The sequence below is a fragment of the Fusarium poae genome, chromosome 1 (genome assembly GCF_019609905.1).
Source record: "Fusarium poae strain DAOMC 252244 chromosome 1, whole genome shotgun sequence".
Classification (NCBI taxonomy): Eukaryota; Fungi; Ascomycota; class Sordariomycetes; order Hypocreales; family Nectriaceae; genus Fusarium; species Fusarium poae.
Genome location: NC_058399.1, coordinates 226,854 through 239,725, shown reverse-complemented (window position 1 = coordinate 239,725; position 12,872 = coordinate 226,854). Strand labels below are relative to the sequence as shown.

General features: G+C 45.9%; 6 protein-coding genes across 6 annotated transcripts; 2 read left to right on the top strand and 4 right to left on the bottom strand.

Annotated features, from left to right (window-relative positions):
• Positions 1–744: 744 nt before the first annotated feature.
• Positions 745–2,604, top strand: FPOAC1_000102 (uncharacterized protein; the record flags this gene model as incomplete). Its single annotated transcript, XM_044844722.1, has 4 exons — positions 745–748; positions 801–1,092; positions 1,146–2,412; positions 2,464–2,604. 4 exons carry the CDS (start codon positions 745–747, stop codon positions 2,602–2,604), a joined length of 1,704 nt encoding a protein of 567 aa, XP_044710638.1.
• Positions 2,605–2,661: 57 nt separating this feature from the next.
• FPOAC1_000101 (uncharacterized protein) lies at positions 2,662–3,402 on the bottom strand (the record flags this gene model as incomplete). The annotated part of the gene is made up of 1 exon (XM_044844721.1): positions 2,662–3,402. One exon carries the CDS (start codon positions 3,400–3,402, stop codon positions 2,662–2,664), a length of 741 nt encoding a protein of 246 aa, XP_044710637.1.
• Positions 3,403–3,730: 328 nt separating this feature from the next.
• FPOAC1_000100 (uncharacterized protein) lies at positions 3,731–4,135 on the bottom strand (the record flags this gene model as incomplete). The annotated part of the gene is made up of 1 exon (XM_044844720.1): positions 3,731–4,135. The coding sequence occupies one exon, from the start codon at positions 4,133–4,135 to the stop codon at positions 3,731–3,733; it is 405 nt and encodes a 134-aa protein (XP_044710636.1).
• Positions 4,136–4,297: 162 nt separating this feature from the next.
• FPOAC1_000099 (uncharacterized protein) lies at positions 4,298–5,005 on the bottom strand (the record flags this gene model as incomplete). The annotated part of the gene is made up of 3 exons (XM_044844719.1): positions 4,298–4,474; positions 4,529–4,660; positions 4,709–5,005. 3 exons carry the CDS (start codon positions 5,003–5,005, stop codon positions 4,298–4,300), a joined length of 606 nt encoding a protein of 201 aa, XP_044710635.1.
• A 1,540-nt stretch (positions 5,006–6,545) lies between these two features.
• Positions 6,546–9,114, top strand: FPOAC1_000098 (uncharacterized protein; the record flags this gene model as incomplete). The annotated part of the gene is made up of 3 exons (XM_044844718.1): positions 6,546–6,848; positions 6,896–7,309; positions 7,360–9,114. 3 exons carry the CDS (start codon positions 6,546–6,548, stop codon positions 9,112–9,114), a joined length of 2,472 nt encoding a protein of 823 aa, XP_044710634.1.
• A 123-nt stretch (positions 9,115–9,237) lies between these two features.
• FPOAC1_000097 (uncharacterized protein) lies at positions 9,238–12,296 on the bottom strand (the record flags this gene model as incomplete). The annotated part of the gene is made up of 6 exons (XM_044844717.1): positions 9,238–9,638; positions 9,695–10,035; positions 10,580–11,803; positions 11,857–11,970; positions 12,030–12,100; positions 12,156–12,296. 6 exons carry the CDS (start codon positions 12,294–12,296, stop codon positions 9,238–9,240), a joined length of 2,292 nt encoding a protein of 763 aa, XP_044710633.1.
• Between the last annotated feature and the right edge of the window lie 576 nt (positions 12,297–12,872).

Here is a 12,872-nt window from a genome sequence, read left to right as displayed (position 1 = left end):
TAAACCCGTGCTCAAAGCGCAGAGCTACAATAAAAGAGGGTTAAATCCACTTTAAACCAACGATGGTTATAGTTCGTTCTCAAATGTAGGCTCTTTCCCAGGTCAACATATTGATTATAGCATTATTCACACGCGGCTTGTCTAGTTATTTTTGCATTTATTCGGAATCACCAAGCCAATATTGTCTTCTAGTAAGAGATTACTTACTTGATGTTTTAGCAATTAGCAGTTTATGCATCAAAAAATGTCTCCCACATCCCGGGCTGTAGTTAACTGGGATCGGAGCGGCCCGACTCCGACAGCGGGGCCAATGATTGTTGCTCCTCTTGCCATATTAGTCTAACCAACAGATTTCAGTACATTTTCGAATGGTTGCTTCCCACATGGATATCCCATAACAGTTCCTCTTTTTATGTAATTTCTATATGGTGTCACGATTGGCATGATGGCGACATCCTCCAGGGGCAAAATAATGTATTGATTATTAGAACTATTATAAGTTTATTTTTTATTTTTAATAATCTCTTAAGCTTTTGTTTACGCATTTTCAATTTTCTTTAGGTTTCTAATAAAGGTTAATCTGTCTATGCAGGCTACCTTATCAATAAACCTTTATATCTAAGGTTCTCTCAAGACTATTATAAGTGAGATATCCAGACCACATGTTACAGCATTTCATCAATCTGCCAGTATCCCAAAGTCAAGATAGCCTGTTGCTTTGGGGCCACCATCGTCAGCTACAATATGGGTAAGTGACATTAGTCTGAGCCCAGACACGACTAATGAGTTTTGTACAACAGCTTCGCAGGATGAAAGCCTGGCACTCGACCCGGAGGCCAATGTCGTATCACCATCGAATAGTGTCTCGGACCAATTACCCCCGACCGCCGAGGAGAAACTTAAACTACGAAAGATAGCAGGCCGCATCCCATGGGTTTCATACCTTCTCTGCATAGTTGAGCTTGCAGAACGAGCCTCATTCTATGGTTGCAAGACAGTCTTTAACAATTTCATGCAGTTCCCGTTACCAAAGGGTGGTAACGGGGCTGGAGCTGTTGCCAAGAATGACCCCAACGGCCATGCCGGTGCATTGTACGTTACTTTACTATGCAATCGAACTCTGGACTGACCAAAACCGACAATAGAAACCGGGGCCTTCAGTTTGCCTCGGCCATGGTACTCCTGTTCAACTTCCTAGCCTATGTCATCCCAATCTTTGGTGCATGGCTCGGGGACACCAAAACCGGCCGTTTCAGGGCAATCATGTACGGAGTTGTCATTGGTGGCGTAGCACACGTTATCATGGTTGGAGGTGCAGCTCCCGCTGTTCTCAAAGCCGGTAATGGACTTGCACCTTTCATGGTCAGTTTCTTTCTGCTCGCCATCGGAGCAGGTCTATTCAAGCCCAATGTCGTTCCTCTCATCGTCGACCAATACACCGACCAGACAGAATATGTCAAGACACTCAAGTCTGGCGAAAGGGTCATTGTCGATCCCGAGACCACTATTCAGAGGATCATGTTGATCTTCTACATGTGTATCAACGTCGGTGCTTTCTTCATGATTGCTACAACTTATATCGAAAAGTACGTTGGCTTTTGGCTTGCATTTCTCCTTCCGGGTATTATCTACATCCTCCTGCCAGTGCTGCTCATGTGGCGATACAAAAGTCTTAAGCGCGCACCGCCACAAGGATCCGATCTCAACAAGTTCTTCAAAATCGTCAGTTTGGCTATCAAAGAAAACAGAGGCAGGGTTTGGGCCAAGGACTTTTTCGAGTCTGTCAAGCCATCAGTTCTTGCTGCCAAGGGCAAGACGGTTTCTTGGGATAGCCAGGCAGTCGAGCATGCTCGTAGAACTCTGTCTGCGTGCCAGATCTTTCTCTATCAGCCACTATTCTACCTGAATAATGGTGGTGTTGGTACGGTATTGTCGAACCAAGGAGCTTCGATGACCACGAAAGGTGCACCAAATGACCTGATTCACAACTTCAACCCACTCACCCTGATGGTCTTTGCGCCCATCATGTCATTTGTTCTTTACCCGCTCTTGAACAGATACCACATCAAGTTCGGTCCCATTAGTCGTATGACTGTTGGTTATGTATCTACTATTATCGGAAGTCTCGTTGGCGCACTTTTACAGTGGTGGGTCTATAAAACCTCGCCTTGCGGATATCACGCTTCAGCCTGTGACAGTGTATCTCCTGTTTCCATCTGGTGGCAGCTCCCTGTCGTTATGCTCGGCGCTATTGGTGAACTCTTCACTGCAGTCACGGCATACGAGATGGCATATGCTAGGGCGCCTGAAGGCATGAAGTCCACTGTCGTTGCAATCAACTTGGCTATGCAGGCTCTGTCCGCTGCATTGGCTCAGATCTTGATTCCTTCGATTAATGATCCCAATCTTATTGTAAGTATACATGTCCTTATCTTTGGTATGTTTCTAATATTCCTTCTGCAGTGGGCATGGGCCGCTCCTGGTATTGTTCTCTTTGTCCAGACGATTATCTTCTGGGTTCGACATCACCATGTGAACGATGAGAAGTTTTTGATTCGTGAGGAACCTAAGGAAGATAGTCCCTCTGTAGCAGAAGAGAAATAGGTGACTGAAAGGGATTTGACCAGTGGAAGAAGCTATGTATTTTAGATAAGGTATAATTCAGTTTTTTACAGCCGAAATCAAGAGATAAACCGGTCTTTCCAATACTCTGTGCCAACCACATTTCTCCAACTCCTCTGGCGTGGGACACCACTCATCAAATTCTGCTAACCGAAACCCTCCCTTGAGAAGAAGGTTGACGTAGCTAGCGACAGTCCTGTGCTGTTTCTGAACGCCTTCCGCTAGCCAGTCTGTCACCCGAAGGCCCTCCTTCTGGTAGCTATCAAGCGGCCAGTACTGTCGTCCAGACACTTCATCAGTGACAAATTCGGCTTTAGTTGGCGCTGTGTATATGGGGTGCTCAATTGAAAAGACAAATGTTCCTCCTGGCTTGAGCACAGTGTACACTTGTTGAATGAGTTCTGGTAGGTTGGCAAGATAGTGAAGCGTGAGTGAGCTAAACACCACATCGTATATGCCGCTACCATGTTCCGGAAGTTTGATGTTGTCGAGGTCGGCTTGTTGAAAGATGATTTTTGTGTCGTTGGTCATGGCTCGTGCTCGACTGAGCATATTGTTAGAAATCTCGATGGCTCGAACCGAGTTGGCACCCGTACTTCGTGCCCAGCGAGCGAACCATCCAAAGCCGCAGCCAAGGTCAAGAACATCACGGCCTTGGAGGTCTGGGATGAAAGATCTCAGCCGTGGCCATTCTGGGGCTGCATCAAGACCCTGAATGGATCTGTCAAGTGCGGAATATTCAGTAAAGAATTTGTTATTGTCGTAAATATTTTGAGTCATTTTGAATGTTTATAATAGTTGGATCTATGATCTGCGATGTGCGAGTTGTTATTGTAGATATTCTTTCTCTTGTTAACCTCTCCACTATCGGCATGACTCATCAGAACCTATGTACGAGGCTAGACTGGGTGATAGTGCCGATGACGTGATCACTTGGCATAGTATCTTTCAATGCTAGCATAAACGGATGCGTTCTTTGAAAACTTTTAACGTTCAGTGAGTGTAGTTGGCTTCAAGCTTGCCAATGACATATCGCCGACAAATGGGACTCGGGAGTGTCTAAGTGCAAATTCTTGGTTTGGCGTACCATGTTCATCTACTAGTTGTTCTATAATATCGTGCACTCAGGTCCAGCATCTGTTTCCGTTTCTATAGTTGTCATACTTTCCTCCATTCCCTGCTCGTTCAGTAATAAAAACTCCTTTGTCCTTCGGTTCCTCTTATCAATGTTCTCAAACTGCTGCCGAATTCTCTCAACATCATCAAAGTAATGCAACCCGGCAAAATCAGTCTGGTACTCGAGCAGTAACACCTCCGCCTCGGCATATCTGTAATCTTCCATGGCAGCCAGGGACATTGTGAGGGGGGTCGCTATGGACGCCGCAGCTATCGGTCGGTTATAGCTAGCTTCTATACCCAGCTCAATAATGTCGTCAACATAGCGTTTGGCCTCTTCCATAAGAGCGGGATCGTCGTCGTAAATACGTATGATTCGGTTCAGGACTGTACCCATCGTGAGCATTGCTGCGATAGCACTATAGAACCGGATGCCGAGTCTTCTTTGTTGTGATGTGGAACAAGTTTCTCTAGCCTTGGCGACTGATATTTTCATAATTTGTTGAAGTCGAGGCTGCTCTGCTCGAAGGAGTGCGTAGGTAGAGCGTATCTGATAAAATTATTTCTCGGGTTCTCGGAGAAACCAAGACATTTCACCAATGGTTGCGAGATCTAAAGATGCAAAAGACATGCCGTCACCAGACTTGAGAGGCCGAACACCGCCGCTAAACAGGGACATGGCCTGCCAATACCATGGACCCAATTGTATGTTTTGATTATTGAAGCTCTCGAGGACCTATTGTTTTTGGATGAGCACAATGAAGATTAAAGTTAAGAAGAGAAAACTCACCACAGCGCCGAGAATAGTTTGCATAAATGATAGATCAGAGGGATCGAAAGAATGCTTTTGAACAGAATTCTGGATCAAATGTCCAAGCATTTCATAGTGTTTTGTATACCCAGAACAGTGTCCCAGCCATTCCTGCAACAGGTTAATGATAAATTCACCACTAACATGATAAATACTTACTTGACAGATCGCAATCAAATATATCGAGCACATATTGTCCTTCGTGTTGGCCAGTACAGGGTTGTTCATGGTTTCTCTCAGCGTCTTTATAGCATAAACATATCGATCGAGCGCAAAAACCTTGGACATGGTTTTGTTCTGAAGCGTACCGAATCCCGCGACAAAGGCACCGATAGCCGCGTCGAGGGACTTGCTGGAACCAACATGTCGAGGGAGATCCACAACAAATAAGCCAAATGTCGAGATGTCATATGCTGGGTCGTCAAGGTTCAGAATATGTACCAGGTTTCCTGACATCAAGGTTTTTTCATTACTGAGCACTGGAGCTGGTGCCGGGTTGTTTTTTCTAGCAACTACAGTTTGCGAAACATTTTTAGCTGCTTGTTGATTCTCTGATTTAAAGACAAAGCGCTTCACACCACTTCCTACACATGTCGTTTTGAGGCGCGCACATCGAGAGCATTTTGGCTTGGCTTGATCGCACTGGAAATGTCACTAGTGAGCATAACAGTAAAAGAAGTGGGTGGACGCTGTTGTTTTACCCTTTTCTTTTGTCTGCGGCATGCGTCGCATCCTCTCGCGGTCGGGACACCAGCCATGGTATTTTAAGTTGAGTAAGCGAGATTGAATATTTAGTGAGTAATGAAGCGATGAGGAAACCTGGCACAATGATAGCCAATCAAGTGGCGTTGGTGAGACGTGACTAGTGTTGGTAGTGAGACAAAACAAACAATCACGAGTGTCGGCGAATGTTGGACATCAGTTGCATCAATTTTTGTGTAGGGTAATGGCAATATTTTATAATCTTGAAAGGACTCGTTACATGAACAAGGTTGTACTTGAACAAGGCTGAGGCTGTGTGTCCAGCTGAGTGAAGATGTAACATAGACACTGCCTCATCATACTTCAGCTGGAGCCGCTCGGGGTATTATGTTGGTTGACTGAGCCTTGCGAGGACATGTAATGATGATGAATTAAGGTTCGCCACAATAAATCTTCCACTCTTCTCCAAACATTCCCCTTCCCCTGATTCGTGACAAGCGACATTTGGGACGCGCCAAGACGTCGCGTTCGGTCTTGAACGAATAGGAACAACAGGAAACACGAACGTGGTCGGCACTGCCCCAGACTAAACTGGATTGAGTAGCCCATAGCGCGATCCTGGTGGAACATCATTTCATTGAGCAAGTGGATCTTGAGGAGGGCGACACTTTGAATCTGGGGATGGGATTCAAGACGAGAGATTTCGAGAAAGAGTGCTCTTGTACATCCCCCTGTCTATCTATGTTGTTCTTTACAGAGAATATCATCCGATTTGTGGTTGTGCTGGATCCAAATGCCTAGAATGCATCTACAAGGATCATCGCCAGACTAGCTCCTTAACATGACCAATCGCCACGCTTCAACCGCTGATACGAGGGAGCGTACAAAAAAACGAATGTAAATCCCATAAACAACTGCCTATTCGCATATATGCAACAAATAATCCAGCATAGCCTCATGGGGATCTGACTACTTCTGTCACCGCATCTAACCTACCAGTCAAGTCCAGACATTGGTGCTAGCTTCTAGATCCTTTGATGGACTGCCCCTGTCCACTTGCCAAGCTTTGTTATGATGGTTAGACATGCCAAGACTACTTGGCCTCATCTGAAATATCAATGACAAAAAGACATAATATTCCTCCTTGTTTTCCCCCTTTGTTTCCATTTCCAGTGATTGTCGTTGCTGAATGATCCGAGTTTTGAGGCTCCATGCTGCAACTGTCAGCTCAGCTTCGCCTTACCCTTTCTACTGTGCGACAGCCGCTTTCCGGTAAATCCGTGTCTATTTCATGATGTCAGTCTTTACACATGTTGATCCAGCGGTGGGTTCTGCAGCCGGTGCCATACTATTCACGACCCTTACACAATATTACCCAGCCAAAAGGTTAGAGCTGTGCTCTGAAATAGTCTGCTGGGCTATTCTTCCTTTTCTTTTCAAACGTTTCCCTTCATCTGTTTCGCACCATACATTGCCCTTTGAACAATCACATGAGCCAAAGAAACAGGATCAGCCAACAAAATCGCACTGGCTTATCCCTATTGGAGTTGTGGCAGCTGCATTTTATAGAGCTGAGAGTAACACAATTGGTTTCTATGTAAGATTATTTGTTAGCTTTGCTTGATCTTACTAACATGAACCCAGCCTGCTCTGACGCCGCTGCTACTTGGAGTTCACCTAACCTTCCGAAACAAGACAACCTATTCAGAACCTCAAATACAACCTTCTATTATCAATACAGTCTGGGGTTCTGTATTAACAGCTATCCCAGCGGTGATATCACTTTCGAACGGAGACCTCTTCGGATCACTTGTTTCCATTATTTTAGTGGCATCTCTGCTTGTTGTTTATAGCGTTCTCACTCCCGGGACCAAATTTGGTATCTCATCATTAGACATCGAAGCATGTATCGAAGACATCTCATTTCGAACAGCATGTCTACTCGTAGTCTCCATAGTCGCGCAAATGCTCATACTTGGGCCACCGACAAGTGACATTGTCACGACACTACTATCAGGGTCCTTCAAAGCTGCAGCGTGGTTCTTTACCATACAAAGCGTAAGTACCTCGTTGTTTCGAATTTTATAGGACACGGCTGACATCACTAGGCGAATCAATCCTCTTGGGTTATAGCTCCAGCCATTGGAACATTTGCTCTAGCGTGCACAAGAGATCCCTCATCTCAGAGTTCCCAGCTTCAAGCTATTTCTCATGTCTTTGTGTCGACTGTTTCCCTGGCTCAGGTCACACAATTCCTACCCAAACAAGCCAAAGGGAAACCAATACTATGGCTATTCTTAACGGCATCTATTTTTCCGTTCGTCTTCAATGAATACACGATTTATAAAACCCAAAATGCAGCGGTCAACGCTTTCAGCGACGACCAACCGCACCCCGTCGAGATTCTAGCTGGACAAGCAATGGAAAAGTTTGAAGCCATGGTGAGGAACCAGTCCAAGACTTATGAATCTGCAGCGACTGAGTATAAACGCCGATACCGCATCGACCCTCCACCAGGCTTCAAAGGCTGGTTCCAATTCGCCCGACACCATCAATCCCCGATCATCGACGAATTTGACATGATGACTGACTCGATATTACCCTTCCTGAAAATCAGTGGCAAAGAAGTCGCTGGGGCTATGACTGAGTTATACAAAACTCCAGAAAGCGAAGTCTGGCTCTGTGACTTCCAGGGCAAGACATCTCAAATGACGTGCAAGCACCCAAATCGCGAGTATGACAGACACTATAGTTTTCTGTTCAATAAGCTATTATACAATTTTCCAGGTGTTCTTCCCAACGTCAGGCTTCTCATCAATCATTATGATGAGCCCAGGATCATGAGTCAATCACCGAGTGGCGATACAGAAAAGCAGTTCAAGCTCACCGATATGTCGCAACGTCCAACCTGGGACATTTTGACAAAATTTTGCCCAGCTTCAGAAGCAAAGTCCGAGGGGATTTCGAAAAACTTCGGGATGTTCGGGCTGCCTTTTGTTGAAGATCACCAATCCGAGTCGGATATATGCCAACATCCTGAATACCAAAGTCTGCATGGAGCATTTATCAGTCCCAAAACGTTTTCCTTTATTGAGGGTTTAGTACCAGTATTATCGACTGGCGCATATTCAACAATGGGAGACATCTTAATCCCCAGCCCAGCCTACATTGAGAAGGAATTTGAATATGATAATGATCGAGATATGCCCTGGTCCGAGAAGACGAACAATCTGTACTGGAGAGGTTCAACAACTGGAGGTTACGCACATGATGGTCGGTGGAGAAATTACCAACGGCAAAGATTTGTATCAATGGCCCAGAATCTGGGACAACGAAAACACTCATACCTACGGAAGGATGGAGATTCGGTCAGCACCGTTAAATCAGGATTTTTAAACGGACGACTCTTCGACGTTGGCTTCACGAGAATCTTCCAATGCGACTGGAAGTTCTGCCGGGACCAAAGTACCTACTTTGACGTCAAGTCCTGGGCAAACAAGGACAAAGCCTTTGGCTCAAAGCTCGCATTTGATCTCGATGGGAACGGTATAAGTGGACGATACTATAAACTATTGTCTTCAAATTCACTCCCATTGAAACAAGCTCTTTTACGAGAGTGGCATGGCGAGAGGTTGATGCCTTGGGTGCATTATATCCCTGTCAGCCAGAGTCTTAAAGAGTTACCCGAACTGGTAACCTACTTAACCTCGACGGAGAGAGGGCAGAGTTTGGCCGAGGATATCGCAAACCGAGGCAAGGAGTGGATAAGGAAAGCCGTGAGGGAGGTTGATATGGCGATTTATTTATATAGATTATTGCTGGAGCTTGCTAGGCTTCAGGATCCAGAGCGCGAAGCTTTGTAGGTATTATAAGTACAAGAACGTCCTCCTCATAAATAGAGAAAGTGCTTTATATACATTATATTACAATAGAAAACCAATCTACCACAAATTTAAAACTAAGCCTTCAAGTCAGTGGAAGTAAATCTAAGTCCGAGGCCAGTACCAATACATGTTCGACCCTGGAACGTTGGCCAACGGATTCCCTATCCCATCGTTGGCTCTACCAAACTGCTCATCAAACCCCAGTCTCTTGTAGAATTCATCCGTTCCATGTGCAGCGATGACCGAAGCGCAAACACCCTCGGCCTGAGCCTTTTCAATTCCCCATTGTGTCAGCTTCTTCCCCACACCCTGACCTTGAAAATCCGGATGAACTGCCAATGCTGCGAGATACCATGACTCGGCTCGTTTTTGGCTCCAGATGTGTGTGAAGTAGGGGTACGCCCGCTCGATGATGTCTTCGTTTTTCAGATCAGCTGCTCGGCTGGGTGAGAGTTTGGCTTGTACGTGCATAACCAATGCAGAAAGTGGCTTGAGAAGATTTCCTACGACGATAAGTTAGCTATCAGATAGGGTCGAGCGCGAGAAAGAGAGTCCTTACGAGGATCTAGATAGAAGCATTCAAGTTTCTTTCCTCCTTCTCCCAGCCTTTCCCATTGCGCAACACCGGCGATGACTTCCTTTCCACTACTGTCCTTAGCCACAGCAACGACAAATCGCCAGCGATAATCCCAGAAGGTGACGCGTGCACGTCGTAGCCAGTACATCTGTGTATCATGAGGAAAAACTCTACGACGTGGATGGATCAGGTCGCCAAAGATCTCATGATCCCAAAAAGCCTTTGTCAGGATGTTAGCGATCTCTGGTAGTTCAAAGTAACTCGCTTCTCGTAGTGTGATTTGAGACATGGTTATGGTGAATCTCTGATCAACCTTGTAATTGCTAATTGAAGTGAGTAAGATTTACAAGTTGTGCAAAGAGTGCAGGACAAGGTTCTTATACATCTGTGTCCAACAATCATCTGTATGCAAGGTTGTTCCGATTGGATCCGATTGGCCTCATCATATCAACGTTAATGTCAAGGAAAGAAATAAGCAGGGTTTATTTAGGCTACTGACGGGACTCTCTCCCTAGAAGTGATGTGTCTCATTCAAGTGGACCACCACACACACCACTTTCACCTACGAGTCGTACCAACAAACAACTCTGAGCCAGTCATTCCGGTCCCATAAACAGCCACCAAGGTTATAGTACAGGTCAAATTTGCGACAGGGCGAGAAAACAAGGACATAACCATGACCCCGAACATGGGTTTAGTTAACAAACATTTTTGACAGAATAGAAGCAGTGTGATTAATTATACATGGCTATCTTTCTTGTATGTCACGAAATTGAGCCAATTGTAAGACATTTTTTAATGTTTCAGGAACAGCTTTATTTTCACCCATCAAGTATCTCTACTACCTAATCAAGTTTGCGAACGTACGCAACGGGCCCCTCATAACGGTGCTTTCCTTGTAGGATATAGTAAACTACAGCAAAGATTGAAACCGCAGCATACATGACGATACTCCAGTTCATCTCCGCTGCTGTCGGGTTAGGATTGCCAGGCATAAAAGCAAGTACGAAAATAATGAGAAGAAAAACCACTGAAGCGATGTTGATAGGCAGTCCCCATCGGCCGAGATTGAACTTGGAAGGAAGGATAGGCTGTTTGGCACAGCGTCTCCAAGCCATACAACTGATACAGACGATGTAGCTGGACAATTGGCCTGTCGTTGCCATCGATGTGATGGAATTGAGAGCGACAGGAGAACCAATGTTGAGGAGTGACAACAGGCATGATGTTACGAATGTCACCATGATCGCGTTGATGGGCACATCGTAACCTGTCGGTACACGGGAGAACCACGTGTCAAAGGGAACTCCATGATCTCTGGCAAAGGCGTAGAGTTGTCGAGATGCTGTGGCTACCACAGTCAGGTTGGCAAATATGGTCATGGCAACGATGAAAGTCGACATGGCTGTCGCGCTGGCAGCAGATTGTGTCGAGTTAAGAAATACTTGCATGAAAGGCTGACCTGTGGGTGACGAGATAACCTGTTCCAAGTCGCCGATGCAAAAACAGAAAGTAATAACCATCATCCACCCGAAAAAGCCATTGACAACAGTTGTCAAGATCATGGCTTTCGGAAGGGTACTGCTGGCATCACGAAGTTCCTCGGACATGTGGACAGCAGCGTCGCCTCCAAGAAGAGGGATAGTACCAGCAATGATACCCACGAGAGCCGAGCCGCCGAGACTTCCCCAACCACCTCCGTCACTGAATTGGGTAAAAACGTCTTTCGCATTAGCTCTCGGTGATAGAACCCAGAGAGTAACGAGGATACCGAAAAAGGCAAAAATGTGAATGACCAGAACGATAGCTTCGATCAAGGGAAGCTTTCTAGCCAGCAGTGTATTGAAGACGACGGTGAAGGCAGCGACGGCGATGGCAAGGAGTGTTCCGTGCCATGGATGGGGGAAGTAATTGGGGTTGTTCAGGATGATGAGGCCTTGGATCTGTGTACCAGCGATGAAGGCGGTCGCTGCGCATGCGACTTGCCAGCCGAGGACACACATCCATCCCATAAGATAGCTGGTAAGCTTTTGGTACTTCGTCGGCGCGAATTCGGATACCCAGTGGTATTGTCCTCCGGTCGTTGGGGCCCTGGAAGTAGAACTAGTTAGCAATGCCGAGGATGTCGAGAGATGGACACGCACATTGAAGCCATTTCGGCCATTGAGATATTAACGAGCAGGAAGCCTATCCAGCAGATGAAGAACATCCAGATTAAGCCGGCTGTACCACCATTGACCAGACCGATTGCTGCGACACTGTAAGAACATTAACTGTTAGCCAGTCCATTCTAATAATACAAGGATGTGTATTGTACCTCAGCGAAAACTCCCATGAACACATGAGAATCATGGAGAAGCCAAAGATTGACAAAAAGCGAAAGTTCCTCTAATCACAAGTCAGCGCATCAATGCAGTAGCATCCGGTCATAGTCACAACATACCCTCAGATCCTGTGTTTTCCCCAGCCGATACATATCGGCGCGATCAGCCGGAGTGCCTTTCTTCTCATCGACATTGTCACTTTCGCTGAAGCGAGCAGTATCGCACACATCGAAAGATCTCTTGTCCTGATTGGTGGTCATGGTTGGAGGATTGGATAGTGAGAATGTTGACAACGTCTGGCACGACAAGAGAGAGTAAACGGTACAGATTAAAGACAAAGAAAAAAAAGGGAAGGGAGCGGGAAATAAAGCTCGGGAGACACATGCACGAGCACAGCGGTGCGATGTGACCTGATGGATTGTTTTGCTATTTGGTATGCCGAGTCTTTCTGGGCTGTCTTATCCTTGTCCAACTGATCTGATGCACCAGCGCATCTTGATGTACAATGTGACAGGGTTCAAAATCGCTCCCTTGAGCCTAGACCAGACCGAGATCATCGCGCTCGCTCCGTCCCGAGCCTGTCTAGTTCCAATTGTTACTGGCCATTTTAAACCTTATTACTATCTCCGATGGATTAGTGTGACGATGACAGGTTTATTCCCTTTTGACAAGTGAGTTTGATAGGTGAAATGACCGTTATTGTGCACCGTCTTTTGTTACTGAAGTGAAGCTTTGACTTGAGTTAATCTGCAGTTGTTTCACATCAACCAACAGAAGTAGATTCCGCGTAATCCTCACTTGATCCGAATTCCATCAGAGCAAGGATGTTGCATGGG